The sequence below is a fragment of the Oncorhynchus nerka genome, linkage group LG20 (assembly GCF_034236695.1).
Source record: "Oncorhynchus nerka isolate Pitt River linkage group LG20, Oner_Uvic_2.0, whole genome shotgun sequence".
NCBI lineage: Eukaryota > Metazoa > Chordata > Actinopteri > Salmoniformes > Salmonidae > Oncorhynchus > Oncorhynchus nerka.
Window position 1 is genome coordinate 35,701,917 of NC_088415.1, and position 9,891 is coordinate 35,711,807.

Genomic DNA, 9,891 nt, shown 5'->3' on the forward strand with positions numbered 1-9,891 from the left:
GCACATTTTGGTCACATTCTGAATGAGAAAAACAGAACTTGCACCACCATCTACACTATTCCCGAAAACCCACCACTACTTTGGCCCTAAATAATCCAACACCAGGCAGTCGGCCTGGGAGGATGGAACCCCTTCTCTCAAAACTTCCTGTAGATCTACTGGTACTAAAATCTCTCACATCCCAATATCTCTCTGCTTCTGCAACTACCACATCTATCTTCTGTGATTTCCACTCCATCAGTGCAGTGCAGTTGATCACCATGGCCATAATGTCAAGACATCCAACCTTATTAAAACTCATCATAGCCAGCAGCATTTAAATCTAATTTATAGCCAGCAGCATACACCCTGCATCCCACTGCTGGCTTGCTTCTGAAGCGAAACAGGGTTGGCCCTGGATGGGAGACCAGATGCTGATGGAAGTGGTGTTGGAGACCAGTAGGAGGCACCCTTTCCTCTGGTCTTAAAAAAAGATCCCAATGCCCCAGGGCAATGATTGCAGTCTTTCGGATGGGATGTTAAACAGGTGTCCTGACTCTGGTCACTGAAGATCCCATGGCACTTATCGTAAGTGTAGGGTGTTAACCCTGGTGGTCCTGGCCAAATTCCCAATCTGGCCCTTATACCATCACAGCCACCTAATCCTCCCCAGTTTACAGTTGGCTCATTCCTCCCCCTCCTCTCCCCTGTAACTATTCCCCAGGTTGTTGCTATAAATAAGAATGTGTTCTCAGTCAACTCACCTGGTAAAACAAGGGTTAAAAATAAAAATCATGTCTCTCTTCAGGCCTACTCACTGAGGGGCTCCCAGTCAACTCACTCACCCTTAGGCTTTCCTCTGCTCTCTTCATTGCCTCAGCATAGGAAACTGTTGGCCCCACTTAAACTCTGGCAACCTCAACCTGTCTCTCTCTCACAGGACACTTCGGATCCCCAGCTGCATCGGCACCCCCACAGTTGACACACAGTGCTTTCTCTATCCCAACTGTACACTCCCTCTGACTATGCCCTCCTGCACATTTCTCACGTCATGGGATCTCCCTTCTACACACTGCTGTAATATGTCCGAATCCTTGGCAACTAAAGCACCGCAGCGGGTTTGGAACATAGCCCTCACAGAATAGCAAATACAAGGTAACCTGACCGTATCAGGTAGAACCTCTGTGTCAAAGCTCAACAAGACAGACAGGGTATTCTCAGTCTTGCCATTGCCACTGGGTCTATGTCTCGCCAAATGGCAGGTGTTACAAACACTTGAAATATTCCTTTCCATTTGATGTACCTCTAACGCACTGATAACACCTTTTAGCGGTTCCTGTCTATCCATCAATTATGAAGCCTAATGCGCTGGGGAGGGGGTACTGTCACGTATGCTCTCTAGGTCGTCATGCTCCCACGCCTCAGCTGGATCAACAGATTCCTCCACCTAGGCAGAGGTGACCGGTCTGCTCCTGATCCCGGGATCGTCATCTTGGTCGAAGTCCTGCGGCTGGAGCGCGCGTCTGGGAGGGGTACTGTCACGTGTGCTCCGTCTCCGGCCTCTAGGTCACCAAGCTGCTCTTTATGGTGCACACCTCACCATCGTTATGCGCATTAGTGCATTATGACACTCACCTGGACTCCATCACCTCCCTGATTACCTTCCCTATATATAATCACTTCCTTTGGTTCCTTCCCCAGGCGTCATTGTTTCTGTTCCATGTCTGTGCGTTGTTCGTGTTTCTTGTTTTGTATTATGTTTCATTTTATTTATTAAAACACTCACTCCCTGAACTTGCTTCCTGACTCTCAGCGCACAGGTAGTGAATTAATGTGAGAGCACTGCAACATTTACCATGTCAGTGGGAACCTCCCTGTTCCCCCTCCCCCCTATATTCTCATATTCCTATTAATTCCTGTACACTTGTGTGTATTAGGTAGTTGTTGTGAAATTGTTAGATATTACTGCATGGTCGGAACTAGAAGCACAAGCATTTCGCTACACTCGCATTAACATCTGCTAACCATGTGGATGTGACCAATAACATTTGATTTGATTCAATGTTGCCAATAGCGTTACCATAGTATCTGCCACTGTGTGAAGCCTGCCTCTCCTTCTCTCTTTCTTCAACATCTTTCCATTCATTGCCTTGTTTTTTTAGTTGTTTTTTTACCTCAACTTCTTGTTAGTGAAACCATAGTCAAATTGGTAACACTTAATATTAAGGTGTATGTTATAAAGGATTTATAAAGGGTTTACAAGTAGTTACATTAAACACATAACATATTGGTTTAAATTTTGCGCTGCACTGGCAACAATAACAGAAATAACAGTGCGGTAATGCTTGTTGCAACCAGCAAATCAGTGTGAACAGACAAAGCATCTTAATTAACCAGGCCTTGAAGTTCTTGTTTGTTGCAGATCAAGGAAAATGATGATCATCTATGTTACTGTGAATAATAGACTACAATCTTACAAGAGGATCATTTGGCAAACGTTGTGAATTTAGAGTAACTATGTTGAAGGATGTGGGAGAGCTATGTAGCCTGGTGCTAGATCTGCCTGTTCTTCTAACTAAAAGTATCATCCTCTCCCCTCACACTCCTCTACAATCATTATTAAAACCTGTTGATAAGGAGAGGAAGTGGAGGTGTGACTGTGTTAGTGCTGTAGATAAAAATGAGATGAGGAAATAAGTTGGAGTACCATCTGTACCAGTTTTTCATCAATAGAGAAGTGTGGATGAATCTGTGTATATTTGAAGGCTCGACGAAGCCATGTTGAAATATATTCTGAGTATTTACAGCAATTGTATTCCAGAGTATGAGAGCAGATTGGTATACAGATAGGTGTGCGTGTGTGTGTATTTGCGATGGCAAATGTATTTGCGCAGCATGCATCTCTGTGTGTGTGTGTGTGTGTGTGTGTAAGAGAGTAGAAAAGCGTTCACGTGCACAAGCGCTGGGTTTAAAGTACTCTACTACTGTAGTAATGTAGCCTGATGCCAAGAGTAGATCATAACTTATTTGGTACAACAGATAGTACATCCATTTCAACCAAACATGTTATTTTACATTTCTTGTAAAAATTATACCTCAAGTGCACAACTTTAGGTGTCGGGGTAACCATGGCAACAAGTGTAGCTCTGTAACCTGGCGATATAGCCACATTGATTTGCACTCTGGGTGCCTTTGTCAACAGCCTGCTGTGATTGGTGGAAGATTGGAGTGCAGAAGACACAGCAGGTGGTGAAACCACAGTGTCAGCTTCTTCAGTAACAGTAGACCTTTAGCGGGGGTTGCCATTATACTGCATGGACTTTCCTTTCATCAACACCTATTTCAGACCAAACTAGGGTTATGCTAATTCCTAGACAGAGCACAATCTCCAAAGACTCATTCCAGTATAAGTGCAATTTAATAGATGTATTTTGCTTCTCCCCACATTTCTCATTTATGAGATGTATTTTGCTTCTCCCCACATTTCTCATGTATTATGTCACGGTCTTCCTCCTCTTCATCTGAAGAGGAGAGGCGAGAAGGATCGGAGGACAAAAATGCGGCGTGGTTTGTGTTCATCTTGATATTTAATAAAGAAAACACTGAACACTGAAACACACTATACATATTAGATGTATTTTGCTTCTCCCCACATTTCTCATTTATTAGATGTATTTTGCTTCTCCCCACATGTCTCATCCTTACAACCCTATTTTTTCCCCATTCCTTTGATCTCACTACTAAATTGTTCAGCCCCTTCTCTTTCACTTTCCTTTAACTTTGACGTCCTGTCTCTAACTCTTCTCATCTTCTCTTCCCCCCTCTGTATCTTTCAGATCTTTGCTATCTTTGCTTTCTCGACATGCGGCAGCTACTCTGGCATGTTCAAGATGAGTGTGGAGTGTAAAAACCGGTCAGAGAGTGACCTGAGCATTGAGGTGGAGTTTGAGTATCCATTCAGGTCAGAAAGCCTAATCAGTCACACGTAGCCCCCTGAACCCGCACAAATATGGTTTGTCTGTCATTTTTACAGTACCACTGGGCTGCAAGCGTCATGGATGGAAAATGAATCTATATTAACCCAATTAGACATCTCTCTTCCTCTCTCGCTGTCTCTCTCGCTCTGATTCCCATCTTCTCTGTCTTTGTATGTCCCTTGTCCTTGCCAGATTTGTTTGATATTAATAGTTAACAATTATATACTTAACTAATAGTAAGACATTTCTGTTCTCATCAAATGTCTGTGTGAACTGAGAGGAGCCTAAGAACCTATAAATTGAGAGGAGCCTAAAAACCTACACCTGGCATTCCATAGATAAGATATGGTGGGTGTCACCGAGAGAGAGAGCTTTGAGGAACAGAACAAAGACCTCAGTATTCCTAATTATCCTGGAATCTGGGAACCTAAAACGAGTTTAAAAATAACACCAGAGGCAGATGACCACAGGAACAACCCAAAGTGGCTTATGGTGCCCCCCAATCTATATGGGAGGGGGTTGAACCAGCCATGACTGAGCATTCTTGGTATAAGCTATATAAGAAACCACATGGTCTGTAAAGGGTAGGCTGCTCGGCCCAACAGTCAAGTGGTCTTAACTATTGAAATAATTCATCAACATTGAATAAAGATGATTGTATGAAGAAATGAAAAAGTCTCTCTCACTTGATTAGAATATTCCACCACAGTATGTTTTCATTCTGGAGAAATACCGTGAAGGCTGCAAGGGAGCCCAGATTGTGAGTTTGTCTTTCGATCTTCTTGTATCTAGTAGGCATCTTCCAAACCATATTCCACTACCTCTGCTACTATTATTAATATTCTAGTAATGATGATGTTAATGATGATGACGATGATGAGATTGATTACGTTTCTGTCGAGGATTTGAAATTGATGATGATGTATGTTGCTAATGATTTATAACTTGATGCTCCTCAGGACTTCAGACGTCTGTGTTCACCTTCTTCTGGCTGGTCGCTTCTTCTGCCTGGGCTAAAGGTTTGTGAAGGCAGCCACCGACACAGACAAGGTAGTTGTGCTGTCTAAAGGCTTCATGGTGGGCATTAAGGCTGACCCAATTGTATGCAAGCCACCACGCCTGTCTAGACTTTCGGTCTTCTGTCCTTTCTGACCTTTTCCTGAATCCTGACGCTGGACATAGAGCGGGCAAGAATCTGGAGGATGTTGGACTTTACACCTCCAACATATCACTTGACTTTTGACCTGGATCTTGGGTACAAATATCTGAGATGGTTTAGCCCCAGGATAGTTATGGGTATACTGGGATGAGGGAACAGGGTTTTTAGTTTGGAGGTGGTGCTTCCAGTCCTTCTCAAACGGAGTCCCCAGACCATCCACATTCTGCACACGTTCTCGAAGTTGAGGCGGGGAACCATGTTCTTAAGAAGGAGTTTGACCATCTCCTGCTCAGTAATGTCAGCCTTCCATCTCCTACATAGAACGCGATAGGAGAAGGCAAAGTCCCGTATTGGCTCTGCTTCACCCTGGACTCTGTTACGGACACGTTCGGCCAGTTCATCCCCATAGTCCTCTGAGAGGAATATTTTTTGAAACTCCTCCCAGGTTGACACATGTTCATGGGCTATCTCCCACCAGTCTCTTGCTGTACCATGGAGAACACTGCGGAGGGTGGCAAGAACCTCGAAGTCAGTAAGGGGCCGGATAGAAAGAAAATCATTACACGTAGATAAGAAAAACAGTGGATCATCATCTTCTGGGCTGCCAAAAGTGGGGAAAAGTAGTTTGATAGGGAGGGAGCTCTCTAGAGGAGGCATGACAGTGGCGACGGGAGTTCTGTTTAACAGTATCTTCAGAGGGGTTTTTGTAGTGCTATCTGTTCCTATTCCCTTACTGGCCAAGCCAGTGGCAGAGGTAAATCCTGAGGGAGGTGCAGAAGATTTGTCCAGAAGGGAAAGCCCTGCATTACCTCCTGGTGCAGCTCTTCCATCTCATTAACGGTGTCTTTTTGAGTATGTTCAATCGAAAATCGTAATTCCCCTGTGAGAGAGTTCTTCATGTCCTCCATAACTTCCTTCAGATAAGAACAGACTCCCTTCACAACAAAGGCTGACTCATCTGCTCTCTGTTTTTGTTCCTCCTCAAGAAAGATTATGACTTGATGATGGTTAGTTTCCATTTGTGTTTTGAACCGTTGCAGTTTTCCTTGAATATCCGATGGTTTGATGGTTTGTTGGTTTGTATGTCAAAGCTTCACAACAATGTTGCTACTAATCCATGCGATCCATAACCGGCGCAGTCCCAAACGAAAACAACCACGACCTAGAGCGATTACACTGATGATTGAGTTAAATACTTTATAATCTACACACGCTGAAAACAAACAAAACGTATGCAGCACAGCCCACACAATCAAACTGTCGTGCCACCCAAGAGCTCCTGCCCAAAGAGCTGAACGAACTGTCTTTATTTCCTCCTTCCTTACTGCTGATGCGCTCTTGAAGTGGCAGCACACGGTGAAGGCTCCGTGCAGGATTTCACCACACTCTTACTGATCGGGGCATGCGACGAACCAGAGAACCACTGCCGTGACGTCCACGACCCTGTCGTCTCTGGTCTCAACACATCTGTGGTAAGTTTTTCAGGATTGGTTTATTTAGTAAAAGTGCTGACTGCTGAGGATATGACAGAAAAAACCTGTACTACTACATATTGACTTCTTCTTCTTCTTTTTTCAATTCATCCCCCAGGCGTTTGGCTTCCTGAACCTGATCCTGTGGGGAGGAAACCTGTGGTTCGTGTTCAAAGAGACCGGCTGGATGGCAGCCTTCAGAGGCACGTATGCATCTTCCCAGGAGAAGGCGCCTGCTCCAGAGTCCTTTGGTCAGGAAGGCTATGGGCAAGAGGGCTACGCACAACAGGGGGACGCCTATGCCGGCACCCAGGGAGGCTACCAGCCTGACTATGGCCAGGGCGGATACACCGAGGGAGGCGGAGACTATCAGCAGGGGGGATACCAATCAGATGTGAGCTGGTCCCCCCTACAGCATTTGGTAGCTGGTGAGTGCCAGTACATATGTTGGAGCAACACTGAGAATACCGAGGTAATCGACTGAGAAATACTGTATTAATGTTACTCTTCCAAAGGGAATACAGACTATGTGGATTTATGTATACATTAGTTGTAATTGATCTCTCTCTCTCTCTCTCTCTCTCTCTCTCTCTCTCTCGCTCTCTCCCTCCCTCCCTCCCTCCCTCCCTCCTTGTGATTTGGGAGTGTGGCGCCTGACCACCATCCACAATTCCACACTCCTCTGTTTGTGCGTGCATCTGTGAGTTGACAAGAGGGATGGAAGATGCAATAAAATGCAAATTATGTGTATCAAATACTTGTTCTTTCCACTGTAAGTGTTAGAGCATATTATGTAATATGATGTATGTTTGGCTCATCATAATGTGACAGCACAGAGCAGCTCCGATATATTTCACACAAATCACACAGAAAGTAAATGTGCTACAATAATCGGGTTGGCCTACCCGCTGTACTGCCAATCCTCTGTTTGGATAGAAGAAAAACTGTATTGCCAAATGATAACAGGACAGGTGCGTATTGAGCGATATATTTTGCTTCTATAGTTATCATCACAATGGAAACTGATATTGTTTTTCATTCATATTATTCCATTATGCAGTTTTGTATTCATTCCTTTAATTATTTTTTTATCAAATCAAATCAAATCAAATGTATTTATATAGCCCTTCGTACATCAGCTGATATCTCAAAGTGCTGTACAGAAACCCAGCCTAAAACCCCAAACAGCAAGCAATGCAGGTGTAAAAGCACGGTGGCTAGGAAAAACTCCCTAGAAAGGCCAAAACCTAGGAAGAAACCTAGAGAGGAACCAGGCTATGTGGGGTGGCCAGTCCTCTTCTGGCTGTGCCGAGTAGAGATTATAACAGAACATAGCCAAGATGTTCAAATGTTCATAAATGACCAGCATGGTCGAATAATAATAAGGCAGAACAGTTGAAACTGGAGCAGCAGCACAGTCAGGTGGACTGGGGACAGCAAGGAGTCATCATGTCAGGTAGTCCTGGGGCACGGTCCTAGGGCTCAGGTCCTCCGAGAGAGAGAAAGAAAGAGAGAATTAGAGAGAGCATATGTGGGGTGGCCAGTCCTCTTCTGGCTGTGCCGGGTGGAGATTATAACAGAACATGGCCAAGATGTTCAAATGTTCATAAATGACCAGCATGGTCGAATAATAGTAAGGCAGAACGGTTGAAACTGGAGCAGCAGCATGGCCAGGTGGACTGGGGACAGCAAGGAGTCATCATGTCAGGTAGTCCTGGGGCATGGTCCTAGGGCTCAGGTCCTCCGAGAGAGAGAAAGAAAGAGAGAAGGAGAGAATTAGAGAACGCACACTTAGATTCACACAGGAGACCGAATAGGACAGGAGAAGTACTCCAGATATAACAAACTGACCCTAGCCCCCCGACACATACACTACTGCAGCATAAATACTGGAGGCTGAGACAGGAGGGGTCAGGAGACACTGTGGCCCCATCCGAGGACACCCCCGGACAGGGCCAAACATGAAGGATATAACCCCACCCACTTTGCCAAAGCACAGCCCCCACACCACTAGAGGGATATCTTCAACCACCAACTTACCATCCTGAGACAAGGCTGAGTATAGCCCACAAAGATCTCCGTCACGGCACAACCCAAGGGGGGGGGGGGGGGCAACCCAGACAGGATGACCACAACAGTGAATCAACCTACTCAGGTGACGCACCCCTCCAGGGACGGCATGAGAGAGCCCCAGTAAGCCAGTGACTCAGCCCCTGTAATAGGGTTAGAGGCAGAGAATCCCAGTGGAAAGAGGGGAACCGGCCAGGCAGAGACAGCAAGGGCGGTTCGTTGCTCCAGAGCCTTTCCGTTCACCTTCCCACTCCTGGGCCAGACTACACTCAATCATATGACCCACTGAAGAGATGAGTCTTCAGTAAAGACTTAAAGGTTGAGACCGAGTTTGCGTCTCTGACATGGGTAGGCAGACCGTTCCATAAAAATGGAGCTCTATAGGAGAAAGCCCTGCCTCCAGCTGTTTGCTTAGAAATTCTAGGGACAATTAGGAGGCCTGCGTCTTGTGACCGTAGCGTACGTGTAGGTATGTACGGCAGGACCAAATCAGAGAGATAGGTAGGAGCAAGCCCATGTAATGCTTTGTAGGTTAGCAGTAAAACCTTGAAATTATCCCTTGCTTTGACAGGAAGCCAGTGTAGAGAGGCTAGCACTGGAGTAATATGATCAAATTCTTTGGTTCTAGTCAGGATTCTAGCAGCCGTATTTAGCACTAACTGAAGTTTATTTAGTGCTTTATCCGGGTAGCCGGAAAGTAGAGCATTGCAGTAGTCTAACCTAGAAGTGACAAAAGCATGGATGAATTTTTCTGCATCATTTTTGGACAGAAAGTTTCTGATTTTTGCAATGTTACGTAGATGGAAAAAAGCTGTCCTTGAAATGGTCTTGATATGTTCTTCAAAAGAGAGATCGGCGTCCAGAGTAACGCCGAGGTCCTTCACAGTTTTATTTGAGACGACTGTACAACCATTAAGATTAATTGTCAGATTCAACAGAAGATCTCTTTGTTTCTTGGGACCTAGAACAAGCATCTCTGTTTTGTCCGAGTTTAATAGTAGAAAGTTTGCAGCCATCCACTTCCTTATGTCTGAAACACATGCTTCTAGCGAGGGCAATTTTGGGGCTTCACCATGTTTCATTGAAATGTACAGCTGTGTGTCATCCGCATAGCAGTGAAAGTTAACATTATGTTTTCGAATAACATCCCCAAGAGGTAAAATATATAGTGAAAACAATAGTGGTCCTAAAACGGAACCTTGAGGAACACCGAAATTTACAGTTGATTTGTCAG

General features: G+C 44.9%; 1 protein-coding gene across 1 annotated transcript; it reads left to right on the forward strand.

Annotated features, from left to right (window-relative positions):
• The first annotated feature begins 1,387 nt into the window (after window positions 1-1,387).
• Window positions 1,388-9,403, forward strand: LOC135563094 (synaptophysin-like). Its single transcript, XM_065006055.1, has 4 exons — window positions 1,388-1,480; window positions 3,816-3,940; window positions 6,446-6,587; window positions 6,706-9,403. The coding sequence occupies exons 1-4, from the start codon at window positions 1,388-1,390 to the stop codon at window positions 7,069-7,071; spliced, it is 726 nt and encodes a 241-aa protein (XP_064862127.1). The 3' UTR covers window positions 7,072-9,403.
• Window positions 9,404-9,891: the final 488 nt, after the last annotated feature.